Source organism: Anomalospiza imberbis, chromosome 2, assembly GCF_031753505.1.
Source record: "Anomalospiza imberbis isolate Cuckoo-Finch-1a 21T00152 chromosome 2, ASM3175350v1, whole genome shotgun sequence".
Classification (NCBI taxonomy): domain Eukaryota; kingdom Metazoa; phylum Chordata; class Aves; order Passeriformes; family Viduidae; genus Anomalospiza; species Anomalospiza imberbis.
This window is the reverse complement of record NC_089682.1, coordinates 66,460,839-66,474,280: the sequence shown is the minus strand read 5'-3', so window position 1 is coordinate 66,474,280 and position 13,442 is coordinate 66,460,839. Positions and strand designations below refer to the sequence as shown.

The 13,442-nt window shown below is 48.0% G+C and overlaps 1 protein-coding gene across 1 annotated transcript in view; it reads left to right on the top strand.

Annotated features, from left to right (window-relative positions):
• The first annotated feature begins 3,811 nt into the window (after positions 1-3,811).
• The window catches only part of AMOTL1 (angiomotin like 1), a 54,987-nt gene continuing 45,356 nt past the window's right edge, over positions 3,812-13,442 (top strand). The window contains exon 1 of the mRNA XM_068181462.1: positions 3,812-3,942. Coding sequence (XP_068037563.1) covers positions 3,900-3,942 — 43 coding nt within the window. The 5' untranslated portion in view covers positions 3,812-3,899. The remainder of the gene's footprint in view (positions 3,943-13,442) is intronic.

The window sequence follows — 13,442 nt, the reverse complement described above, 5'->3', positions numbered from 1 at the left end:
CAATGCTGCCTATGAAATGTGTATCAGAGGCAATCTGATAAATGTCTGCAGTTGTTGTGGTAGAAATTTTAACAGTGGCTAATTATTTAGCAGGATGGGTTCCTTTGGGGCTCCAGGTTTACTGGAGCTGAGTTTACTGTCTGCCAGGTTACAAGATTACTTGAAAACCTTCTGCAGATGTGATTTAGAAAGCGGTGCTCCAATGCTGCAAGAGGAACAGCCTCTGCTCAGTAGCTAGAAGTCTCTGCAGGGCAGGTAAAGCCTGTAGCTATCAAGAAGAGAGAGGGTATTCTCCACCTGAGCTATGGTAAGAACATCTTTTATGTCAAAGGCATTGTGGCTTTTATTTACTAAATTTGCCTGGGTGGAAGTTTCTATGCAGTGTATTCATATTTCTTGATTTGGCTCTTGCTGTGGTCTCTGCATTGCAGGGCAGCTATTTGTGCCACCCCCAGAGGTGGTGTTAACGGGGCTGGACCCCTCAGTCTGCCCATCATCCACTGGTAAAAGCAGCAGAGACAGCAAGAAGTGGAATTGTGTGCAGGCATTTGGGGTTGCCGCAGTGTCAGGCGGAGCGGGACAATTATTTGTTTGCTTGCAGCATTTGGAATCTGTGGGATTACACGCATGGTTGGCTGCAAATGTAACGAGCATCAATACCCGTGTGTGCTCGTGGTTTGGGATGGCTACATCCCTGCTGCAGGGCCTCAGGGGTCCAGCCCCAGGTCTGTCAGTAGCACTTGCTCAGAGCTCCCCAGCCAGCAGGTGTCTGGGATGCAGCAGGGATGCTGAGTGATGCAGGGGGCTGCTAAGGACCAAGCCGTGGTGGCACCTGGAAATGCTTCTCCCTTCCCATGTAGCTCACCAAAATGCTTGGGATAGCCATGAGAGGTGTTTGTTTTCCCTAGCAGGGTAAAAGAGACATGAGATGTGTGGATAATGCAGGTCTCCTGAATCTATGGCTACCAGGGAGAAGCAAGAGGGAGGCAGTGAAAAGAGATGGCACTGTCATATCCTAAAAAGATGTATGACTGTCATATCATATCTGCTGACCTTACAACTGGAGTTCTGGTGGCACTTGGTCCTGGTTGAGCAGGTTAGAACAAAAGGGGGTGAAAAAGTAACTTATTTCCTGCCCCAAATTCCTTAGAAGAGTGACATAAAACAGACAAACAAACACACAAAGAAATATTAAAATATTGGAGCTATTCCCGAATTGAAGGAACAATAAATTGTAATAAAATATATAAATAAACAAATTACTAAGTACATATGAAATTTATTAAACTATTGGAGCTGCAAAGGGGATAAGCTTGGGTGGCAGCTGCCTTGCCCTCCTGGGCAGACACAGCTCCCCAGAGGTTATCAGATGTACCAAACCACAAGGGGTTAGAGAACTCCCTCTCCAATCTGCCATCCTTTGTGGCCACTTACTGGTTTATCAAATCAAAATGGAATTGAACAGGAGAAAAGATTTTGAAAATCATGTGGAAATACACACCAGAAAATGAATAACATGGGAGAAAATTGAAACCCCACTTTTACTTCAGCAGAAAAAAAGGAGTCTTTTCCTTGGGAATACAACAGCATGGTTCACCACTTGCAAGTCTATTGAAAGACAAGCTGGCAGATAATTTTGGTTTTTTGATATATTTGTTCTTATAGCACCAAAATCACCACTGATTACCATGCAGCTGTAGGTGAAAGGGGAGCACAAACCCTGGGGCCAGAATGAGAAACAAAAAGAAGCCCTTGAACAGGTTGGATCTGCTTGGCCAAGGGGAGTACAGCCAGATTGCGCCCAGGCTCCCATGACACAGACTGGGAAGCAGAATAACCAAAATAATGTGTCCCATTTTGCCCAACCAAATGATCCGGTTGGAACATGACAAAAAGTAGTGCTTGAATTGGCACTTTGAACTGGACTCAGTGGACTCACTGGACAGCAGTGCCCTCATTCCACTTCATCTGCCACAGTGAACAGGCACTTAACAAGCAAGGGCAAAATTTCACCTTCATTTTACAACTGACCTGGTTCATGGGTCACCTGTGCTTATAAGCAAAGCTAACCTCTCTGTGGGAGGTAGGAAAATCTGAAAAATCCAAGGCAAATTCCTCCTGGGGACCGAGGTGTCTAACTATTGTCATGGTTCTCCATGATTTTGCAGAGGATTTAGGCATTCAAAAACCTGAATTTGGGCTTAATCTTCTCCCACATACTCAGGGCATCTGCAGATGACAAAGGAACAGAACATCCATCTCTAATTCAAGTCTGGTACCCTAAGCCTGTAGTTTTTCTCCTGAAGTGGTCAATGATGTGATTGTTCCCCTTGCCCCCCACCTCAAAAAGCAGCATATTTGCCATTTGCTCCTCCCCTGTTTGAGCATAACCCTAGCCTGTATTAGGTGACTTCATGGAGACAGGTAAAAGATGTTTCAGTTTCAAAGCTTCAGAGAGACATTGCAGCACCTGACTGGCACCTTGCTTTGCACACAGGCATAGAGGGAAGGGCACCTCTGAGGATGCCCAGCTCACATGGCAAACATCATTCTGGGGTAACTTCTGTCGTGGGAGATGCTCAGATGCAGGAACTGAGGAACCTGATTTCACCACTGAATATTTTTTCCTTCTTTTGCCTGCTCCCATATCCTGTAACTTTTCTCTGAGCAAAACCCAAACTCTGTGCAAAGCTGGGTTTTGTGATGCAAAAAAGCAATGCCTCAGACTGCTGTGAACCACAGCACTCTCCCAGTGCCTGGAGCTGCTGGGAGTCCTCTCTGCATCCATCCAGTCCTGTGGCCATGGCACTGGGCCAGGTCCTCTCTTGCTGTGCCCCTTTATGGGGCTGTGGTGACAGTGAGTGGTTTCTTCTTCAGCCTGTTGCTGCATTTCTTCCTACCTGTCTTTATCCATTTGGCACAGTATTGAGGAGGAAGAAGCCACCATCAGTCCCTGGGAGAAAGAAGTACAAATACAATGGACAGTCCTGGCATCACTGGGCAGCTTACTGGACTGAAAGAAGCACTGAGATGGGAAAATCCAAGCAGCATCCTGGAAGTGCCACTCACCCCAAAAGATGCCTACCCTATGGGGCAGTGCTGGGAATAGAGTGTGTTGGGACTGCCCAACCCAGTCTGTGCCCACATGGCTGCAGGGATGGGAATGAAGTGCTGTGCAAACATCAGAGGAGCTCTTCTGCCATGTCCCCTCTGTCAAACCCTTGGCAGCAGGGCTGGAGTGGTCTGGGGAGATGGAGCAGTGGGTCACTCCAGACCTAACAGCTCATCTCGTGCAGCTGGTGTGCCAAACCACAAAGACGTGATGGAGCAGGTGGGCAGCAGGGCAAGGGGCTGCGCTCAGGAGTGGGGCGCTGAGTTTAGGAACGGGGAGCTGAGTTTAGGAACGAAGTGGTATCCCCAGTCAATCCCGAACAGCCATCGACTCCTCCATGGACAGCTAGAGCTCTGGGAGACGAGGAGGATGCCCAGGGTTAATTCACGGGCTTGGGACTCGGCGTAACCCTCACCAACTGTCCCGCAAAGGACCAGGGAGTCTGCGGCGGTCTCTAGGTCGGGATTTAGATCCCGAGCATCCCTAGACACGAGGCCGGGCAGCCGTGATGCCACACAGGCTCACCCCGGGCGTACCCAGGTGCCTTCAGTGGGTGCGGATGGGGCTGCGAGCCTCCTGCCTGGGGGGCGAAGCTCCCCCGAACGTTCCTCCACCACAACCCCGACTGGAGGGGCGAGAGGGGCGGGCAGCGGCCGCCCCGCGCCGGGAGGTGCCTGGACCGCCCCCGGACCCGCCCCATCGGCTGCCCCCGCCCCCGGCTGTCCCCGCCCGGCCCGGCCCGCGGCGGCCGGCGGAGCGCGCCCGGCGGCGGCGGGGAGCGGCGCGGATGGCAGCGGTGCTGCCGGGGACGGCGGGGCGCGGAGCCGGAGGTAATGGCGGGGAAGGGAGACGGTGTCCGGGTGTCGCCGCACGGCTGCGTGTCCGTGCATACGTGTTTGTGCACACGTGTGTCTGTGCGTGGGGGGTGCGGGTGTCCGCGTCCACGTGTGTGCCGGGGAGCGCGCCGGGGTGTGCGGGGATGCCGCGGCGGGATGTCGCTTCTCATGCCCACCCGTGAGTGCTGCCGTGCCCCGCCGCCCTCCCGGGAGGATGCGGGAAGGCCTGAGCAGCCTTCCGCCGGCTCCCGGACCCAGCGCACCCCGCCGCTCCCCCGGGCTGCGTGGACCCCTCAGGCGGTGCGGGAACGGGGCCGGGTCCGTGCTAAGCCGGCCCGACGCTCCGTTAGACCCGAGCCGCCGGCCCGGCGGCCGCCGCTGCCCCCGCTCCTCCGCTCCCGGAGTCCTCCCCGGGAATCCTCCCTGCTCCGGGAAGGCAGAGCAGCGCGGGGCGAGCCTCGAAACAGCCCCGGTCGGAGCGGGGTGTCCGTAGTATATTCAGAAGGAGGAACGCGCCGGAGGTCCTCCGCCCCGGCGCTCCCGGGAAGAGCGAAGCGCCGGCCGGGAGCGCGGGGAGCGGCACTCGGAGCGGCCGCTGCCGTTTCCGCAGCAGCGATCGCAGCGTCGCCGCGAGTCCCCAGCGCCGGGCTGTCACTCGGAGCGGCCCCGGAGCGCCCACCGGGGACACCGGCCCCGTCCCGTCCCGTCCCGTCCCGCGGATGCATCGGGAGGCAGCGCCGGCCGCAGGGGACACGCCGGAGGGGCCTCCCACGCCGGGAGAGCGCTTTCTCACGTTGTTGTTGCAGGGGGATGGTGAGAGGGAACTTTTTTATATTTAACCTTCCTACCCATGCAGGGAACAGAGATAAACTCCGATTAAAAAAAAAAAAAAAAAACAAAAAAAAACCAAACCACCAGTCAGCATTGAAAGTGAAAAAAAAAAAAAAAAACCACGGCGTGAATTTAACCCGAATCCTCCTGCCAGGTTTTGTGATTCATAGCTTAAAGTACAGGAAGGTCGCTGCTTGGGCTTTTTCCTCTTTTGATGGAAAGAGGGTTTTTTTTTCTCTTTCCTGGTGCTGTGACAGCATCCCGGGACCTGTGGGCAACTGCTGTAAGAGATGAGGATCTGGTGACTGAGAGTCTGCAAGACCCTTCTTGTGCATCCACTGAGTTCAGCTTATGCCTTCTTATGTATAGAAATAAGCCTAAAAGCTTCCTGAGAGAATGGTGGCAGTGAACGTGAGTCCTGTGAATTTTCCTGAGCACAGCTAGCTGGCAGCGCCATTCCTGCTAACAGGTGTGCATGTATATAGTTATATATAGATATTAAATATATATCTAAATATATGTAGATGTATGTTTATGTATTTTTATATATTTACATATATATATATAGACATATATGGCTGTTTATATTGTATATAAATAAAATATAGACCATGTGTATATATTTACTTTTATACATATATATGTGTATATATACATATACATTTCTAATGGCCAGAAAAGCTTTTCCAAGGGTTCTACAAATACCTTATCAAGAAATGTCCAAGTGGTGAGGGCAGGGAATACTGGCTTGGCAAGAGCCCATAGTAGAACCCTCTCTGGGGCTGTGCTGGGTGCATGGTATGGCCCTGCATGGAGGGTCCATGTCCTGCCCAGCCTTCCTCATCCCCAGCCACGACTGGAGCAGTGGTGTGAGGGGATGAATTTGGGGAGGCTGGTTTTAGGTTGTTAAATAGGGGAGGTATGTGCCCCACAGTGTTGCTGGGACTGGGCCTCCCAGTTTCCCCAGGCTGTGTGGGGGCCACTGCAACCCCCCAATCACCTGCATGTCTATTCTCATCTGTCCTGATGTTCATTGCTCCCCTTTTCCCTCTGTCGACATTTGGCAGGGGAAGCTTTGCTTTCCCTCTTCTTTTGGAAAGCGCTCAGCTGCTGGAGGAGGGCAGCTTCAATCCATAGAGGCACGTGTGGCCTCTCCTAAGTCCAGATGTCTGCAGGGTTGGTGACAGGCGTACGGGCAGTTTCCAAGTCCTGGCCTCCCACGGTGATCTGGACCAAGCCCTCTGCACATTAGTCCCTGGATGGAGGGATGGATGCACGGATACAGCTCTGGTGCTCCTTGCAAGAGCTCCTCTGTGAGGAAACGCCAGCACAGAGCCAAAGGCTTTGCATTTCTCCAGCAAAGACACACCTAAGGGGGTTGGAAGGGATCCCAGCAGCAGCCCGCGGAGGGTCAGGCACAACCGGACTCTGTGCACACGAGTGTTTCAGGATTATGCGGAGATGTTACTGCTGACCATTGCACCTTTCCTTCAGGAAACGAAAGCCTGAGTCCACAGTGCCTTTTTTTCTCACTGATAGGCATGTAACTTGCTTTAAAGGCCAGGTCTGCTATAAATGTTTTTTGGTGCTAAGGCAGGAGTGTGTGCCCTGTGCAGCCTTCTTGTCCTGGAAACCATTAGGAGGACAGCTGCATACTTGGATTTTCACACACAGACTATCTGCTAATGTAATAGTCCCAGTGGAAAGTTTAGTGCTTAGGAATATTTTGCGGATTTGAGAAAAATCCCAGGAGGATTTTTGGTTTCATATAGCAATTGCTTTTTGGCAGCTTTGGGGTAGATGTAATCTGGTCCCCATTTGTGTCCTGAATTTTTAAATGGAACGGCCTGCCTTCCACTCAGGGCAGAAGTAGAAATAGATGGAAATAGAAAATAATAGTAACAAGAACAACATTACCTCTAAAAAAATAAATTCTTAGGGAAACTTTTCTGTCCAAATGTTGCATTTAGGAAATATTTATGTCTACTTTTGGTCATTTTAGTGACTTTTTGAGTAGGTGAGATACTACTGTGGGTGTAAATTTCAGGTAAATCTGTAGAAGCCAGTGAAACTGCTCCAGGTTTGGATTGGTGCATGTGAGAGCAGAGTTTGGCCACACAGTAAGGTGTATCCTATTAGTGGCAGGAGGTCCTGCAGCATTTGCTGGCTTTCAGTGGCCTTGTCCAGGTCAGATGTGTCCCACCACGGTGTGTGGCTGTGGTTTTCCTGATGCATGTCTGTCCCACATCTTGAAGCTGTAGCACGTCATTTTTGTGCAAACTAGGAAATGGCAGCCAGCATGTGTCAAGGCAGCACCAGCCGAGGAGAGGGGTGATCTACAGGGGCATGGCACGTCTCAAGGACACATAGCATGGAGTTAAATAATTGAGCAGCACTTGGGATTATCTGCTCTGAGCATGTTGGTTAACACAAATATCAATGTGCTTTAGACAACAGTAACTCCAGTGATAAAGTCTCAGGCTGGAAAATAATAACATTGATAATTTAATTTAATGAATGGTTTAATGATTTTAAATGTTTTTAGTGAAATTCCTCTCTGTGATGGCTTCCTCGGATGGACAGAGGGTTTCTGCTAGTGACATGTCCCATTCCTTGGGAAGTGTCCTTCTGCTTGTGACCAGCACCATTTTGAGGCTGGCTCCATACTGGTGGCTGTTGCTGTGGCTTTCCCTGTTCTACATCTGAGCTGAGCCATCTGGGAGCAAGAACAACAGGCAATTATCTTGTTAGCACTTCTACGTATAGCACCTTTATTAAATTTCTGCATTTTAAAAGTGGCTGAATATAAATTGCATGTAATGTTTTAATAATGGAAGGATCATAATTGTAATATATATTCTGGTGGGAAGAAGGTTTAATTTCTTTTTGCTTCAAGTTATGACACTTAAGAATTATGCAAAGACTCTGCTTAGTGTAGGGTTATCTTAATGAAGAACAAGCAATTTTTTACACAGATCAAGTGAAGAACTGTGGATCCTTAGGATGGTTTGTTGCTTGTGTTAAAAAAAATGGAAAAACTCTAGAAATCCATACGATAGAGTTCAATGCCCGCCTTTTCAGTTAGAGAGTACTGTACAGCCTTTGTACTATTTTTGTTCTGTCCTTATCCCAGGCTCCTTTGTACACTGCAAGCTTGTGGGAATGACTCAGGGAGAAAGCTATTTAACCTAAAGGACACCACTGGCAAAAAAAAAAAAAAACCAAAACATAAATGGATAAAGAGCAATGTCCATGACTGTGAGTGGGAACCAAGAGGAATATTTGTGTATGTCTGAGGAAGAGAGATCCCAAAACCTCCTCCAAACGGGGTGAAAAAAATTCCTCTTCTTCAGGGTGCTGTTTATTCAGTTCAAGAAGGGAATTTTATAACATAGTTGCTTGAAGTAACAAGGAGCTAAGACTGAATGATCCACAGACCTAGGTCCTATTTCACTTCTGGTTAATTAATGGAAGGGCTTAAATATCGGAGTGACATGGATCATGCCAGTGCTTTTCTGTAATGTGATCATTTTTAAAGGCAGTAAGTAAAGAAAAATTTATCATGGCTTAAACTCCAGCTCTACAAGTGTCTTGTCTGTATGTTGTAGCTGATTGATGATTTTGCTTTTTTCCCCCAGTGGAAGAAGGTTTCCTTCCCTAAGAATTTATGTGATGAATTTTTATCTTGGAGGTTTTTTTATTGCTTGGAAATCAGAATTTATAGTGTAGTGAAAATGTCTGCAGACAGTTGCTGGGCTGACAAGTGGTGTGGCTGTAGCAGAAGTGTTGTCTCATTTGCGAGCTCCATGTCAGCCTTTGTATTTCACTCTTTTACCGGGAGTTTCTTCCCCTTCTTTCAGGTCTGAATAATACTTATCCTTTCATCTCAGAGCAGCAATGCTGACATGAGTTGTCATTGTGCCACTGGCACTTTGATCAAAGCAGGAGTTTCAATTATTGATTCAATTCTTTGAATAAATTTGGGCTGGCTGTATTTGTAGACTCGACATTATAGCTGTGAAGGCAAATGTGTAGCTTATAATATAGAGAGACCTTAAAAATGCACATATTTTTGCAAAGCCTAGCACAGCTGCCTAAGGAATATGCATCTCTTCCTCCATCAGGTTAATGCCCAGGTAATGGTTTGGCACCTGGAGGTGTGATGAGAATACTCTGCCTGTATCCTGCCTCTCCTCTGGGCTGAGCCTGGGTCGAGGGGGAAAAACCAGCATTCTAGCAGTTATTCCAGTTATTCTAGCATTATAAACCTATTAACCATCTGAGATGAAACAGTGGTGATGGGCACTGTTTGCCCCTTCACAACAGCACACCTGATTTCCATCAGGAAGGTGGAGAAGTGCGGGCATCCGAGGGGATCTCCTGGGGAGGCAGGCTTGGCTCCGCTCTCTCCTGTATCCATCTGATCTAATGCCAGGTTTGTGAGCTGCTTTCAAAGCACATTTGCTTTGCTTCTCTCATAGGTTTTTTTCTCCTCTGCTTTGGTTTTTGCTAAAGGGAAGCATATATGAAAATAAGCATGTGAGGCTGAAGTTTCATGGAGAATGTTCATCCTTGTAGGCAGTTAAATTTGGACATGTTAGCACAATTCTTTGGGAGAGACGGGGTTTGGCTGACTCCATTGCGTATTTCCATTAGTCTTGCTCATGCTTACTTGGACAATGCACTTTCTGGAGAGTGAAATGACAGTACCAAGGACAGGTGACTCCAGAAACTCTTCTTGAGCAGGGGAATAGCACAGCGTGTATCCTGGAGCTGATACTGGGATGAAGATCTCTTTCCCCAGAGCAGTGAGTTGCGGAGGCGTAGCTCAGTCTGATAATCCTGCCAGGCACAGGGGTGCAGCTTCTCTCGCTTTCATGTGGGAAATGAGAGGTGCTGCTCACTCACATCTGGTGTGCATTATGTGTGTTGGATTTTTGTCCTGCAAGATATTGCTCTACTACTGTGAAAATAATACTGGTGGTGCTTGTTCAGTCCTTACAGGGCTCAGGAGCCCTGGCAGTGGATGCGAGGTTCACAACCAGAATTATGGGGTGTGAGGATGAGTCAGCCACCCCAGAAGTGACCTAGAAAACTTGTGCATTCACTGGGGAGCTGCTGATGGAAAACAATCACCAGTGGCTGCCTGAGCCCCTGCACTTCATCGGAGCTGTGGCTGCAAAAGAATCCCAGTGCTGTTGGAGGTACCAAAAGCATCCCTTGTGACATTGTTAGGAGTCTAATTTTCATACTTAAACCAAGAAGCAAGACACGTGAGTTATTTTTTTTCTGTGCCAAGGGAAACTCAAATCTTCCTCCTAGCTTTGGGAGAGTGGCATGGCTGTGTGTCTGGGGTATGGCAATCCGTGCTCTCAAGACTGGGCCAATGCTTAGGAGAGAAAGTAGAGTTCATGGGCCAGGATGCACATGGAAGGGTGTCCAGCCTCAACAGAGGGTCCCTGTGACCTACTGCAGGGACTGATTGGTCCACCCTGGGAAATTCATGGCACAGCCTTTGTGCAGCCCCTGGGACCTTGGAGTGCTTTACTGTCCTTTTGTTATTTCCCCTAAAGAATTCTCTTCCTTTTTTGACCTGAAATTTTTATGCAGCAGCAGAGCAGAGAAAATATTTTAAATGTCGAATAAGGTATTTATACTTTTTGGCATGGCTATGATATGGAGGGACAATTGTGGGCTTGGAAACGATGTAATTTTTCTCCTGTTATTTTTGAACTTCCCTTACATACTGTGGCAGGGTTTATAGGAAAGTGTAAAGCCTCCTTACTTACTTTTTAATTTCAGATGATTGCTTAGGATCATATTTGTTCAGTTTCTTTTGAACCACTTGGTCAGTAGGGTACAGATTGAAAGAGGAATTTTTGGAGGTCAGCTCTGTGGTTTTGTTTGGCTGGGTGGTAGAAGAGTCGTCATATGTGCCAGCAGCATGGGCTGTGCTGTGGGCAGCCACATTATGTTACCTGGGTGGGCAGTGGGTGTGCTGCAGAAACTCATTACCTGGGCTCTGCCTTGAGGTGTTGCCTCTAAATAGCAGCAAGCTGTGTTTTCCCAACTGGCATCTTCTGGTGTTTTACTGAAGACGAGAGTAGTAGTACAGCTTGGCTGTAAGAAAACCATCTTCTCTGACTGTTTTTGTAAACTTGTTTCTTGGAGATGCTGTAACTGCTTTAAAAACATGGCTTTCCTCTCATGTCACAGCTTCCTATGTGGTTTGCTTTAGATCCTTTTCAAAACCAGACTGAAGCCACATCAGAAACAGAAAATATTTATGTGTTGCTCCACTGTCTCTGGGTCCTGGCTGACTGTCTGGTGTTAATCTTAGCAACTGATTCATTTGAATAGTTCTGAATCTTCAAATGAATTGCACTGCTGTGCAAGTAACCTCCAGGATAATATGTCTGCTTCTGTACAGTGGAATGCATGCTTATCTAAAAGTAAAGGAAAACAAATGAATTGTTGTCAGGCAGTCACTAGATGTAGGAGAGTTGGTAGAGATGCAGAAATGAAGGCCTGGAGCAGCCACCCAATTTAGCAAGGACTGAACTGGGCCAGAAATATGGTCATGTCTTAGAGAGCTGGCTGTAAGAGACACTAGATACATGGCAATTGAAGACATAATGTCTGTGGACTGGGTTGCATCCTGGCATTCTGGGGCTGAGGGGGCTGGGCTGGCTTTGGGAGGGGGAGAGCAGAGGGCACAGCACAGCTGGCACCTACAGGCATGATGAGGTCAGTTCTTCTTGGCAGTGGCTGTCACAAAACATGGGGCAGCAGTTGCAGCAGCTGTGGTTTGTGGCTTGTTTGGGCTAGATATGGGTAAAAAGCCATTCCCCAGGGACACGCCTCTGGCAGGGTGATGATCTTCATCCTAGGTTGCCCTCAACTGGCTTTTCAACTCCTGGCTTCTGGGCACCACTGCCGTGGCACTAGGAATCAGTTATAGGGATGAAAATTGCTCTTCTGGTGAGCATTGTAGAGGAATGAGGAGGTCTGGGAAAGGAACATGTGCCTGACCATTGGATGGGTGCCTTGCACCATGTCAGAGCTGGATGTAGTAAAGCCTTTCTCTTCAGAGAGGGGAGCTGGGTTTTGGAAGGCTCCAGTGACAGCAAGGGGAGAAAGAAATGAGGCTTGTGCCTTGCTCCAAATGGCTTGTGAGGTTCCACTAAGCTTTCAAGTGGTGCCTTATTGCCCATGATCTGGATTGTGGCTGTGTGCCAAGTGCTGATCTATTGGCAACTGTTTTCTGTATTACACATAAACTGGTTTTCTGTGTCAGTTACAGCTGACATTTTATTAAAACCTACTGTGAATGGACATAAAATATTGTTACATCATTATTAACATCATAAAACATCATGACATCATTTTATGATGATAAAACATCAAGATGGGTACAGCACAGTCCAGTAGTTTCTGCCTGGAGTGGGGCTACTAGATTTTGACTGTGATATAACAGAGATCAGAAACTGAGCAGTTTGGCAGATGCTGGCATTTACTAGTCCTGATTTTAGTAGAATATTGCTCTGCCACGACAACCAGAGACAAGTGGTTAGGTGAGAATTTCTGCTCCTGTTAAAGAAAAAGCCATGTCTTTGTTCTTCATCTGGTAAAATTTGAAACCATGACCAAAGGGTGCCTACAGACTCAAAATGCAGAAGGCAAGGATACAATTTTACTAACAATTTTTTTTTTTTTTAATTCTCTTTGGTGAGTGGTGGGGCCAAGCCAGTATCTGCTGGCTGCCCAGGTTGCCTGTAGTGCTTGAAGCTTCTTGTCTTCTTCCTTGGGTGTGCAGGTTTTCTTTGCTTCACCCCAATATACTTTTTATTCCTAAAACAAGCTTGGGTTTGAAATGCACTGGTTACATATAGGATTCCAAATTCCAAGGCAGGACTGTGTGTGGAAGAGCAATGAAGGGTGTCTTTAATCCTATTCTCTACCAGAATAGGCCAGTAATTTTGGAAATTAGTGTACTTGAGATTTTTCTTGGGTCTGTGTCAGCATCAGCACAATTTACAGACCAGTCTCCTATGCTTGTTTTCGCATACATATATGGCTTAGATCTACTCAAGCAAACAATCTTTCCCTCTTGCTCTCTAAATATAGATAACTGCTGTACACATTCATGCATAATATGAATGGTAAAGTGATGAATTCATTAACATTTTGCAGAAATGCCTATTTCCTCTCCTCTTGGCACAGAAGAAAATAGTATCTTCATGCCTGCAGAAATGACAGGCTGGATCCTACCCCCTTGTCATCCCCCTGCTGCCTTGCTCCATGCAGTTGCATGGGGTTAGTGATGACCTGTGTAATATATGTAGGCAGCATGCAGTTAGCTGAGCACAAACCAGGCAGTCAGGATTAATAAATCCAGGTCATTCGTGGATGACTGTTTTTCCTGCAGAGTGGTGTGCTGTGGATCCCTATGCTTGTGGGCTTCCTGCCCCAGGTGGATGGCTGGATGCATCACTGGTGCCACTTTGAGCACTCTGCCTCCTGCTCGAGCAAGACTTTGGCAGTGGCTGGTGCTAGAGGTTGATGACCATTCCCTTAGCCTAAAACCTGTGACAACCAGTGGGGTGAGTAGAGAGTGAGCCTGCTGTGTGCCTGTTGTGCCAGGGTACTTGCAGCCAGGAGAT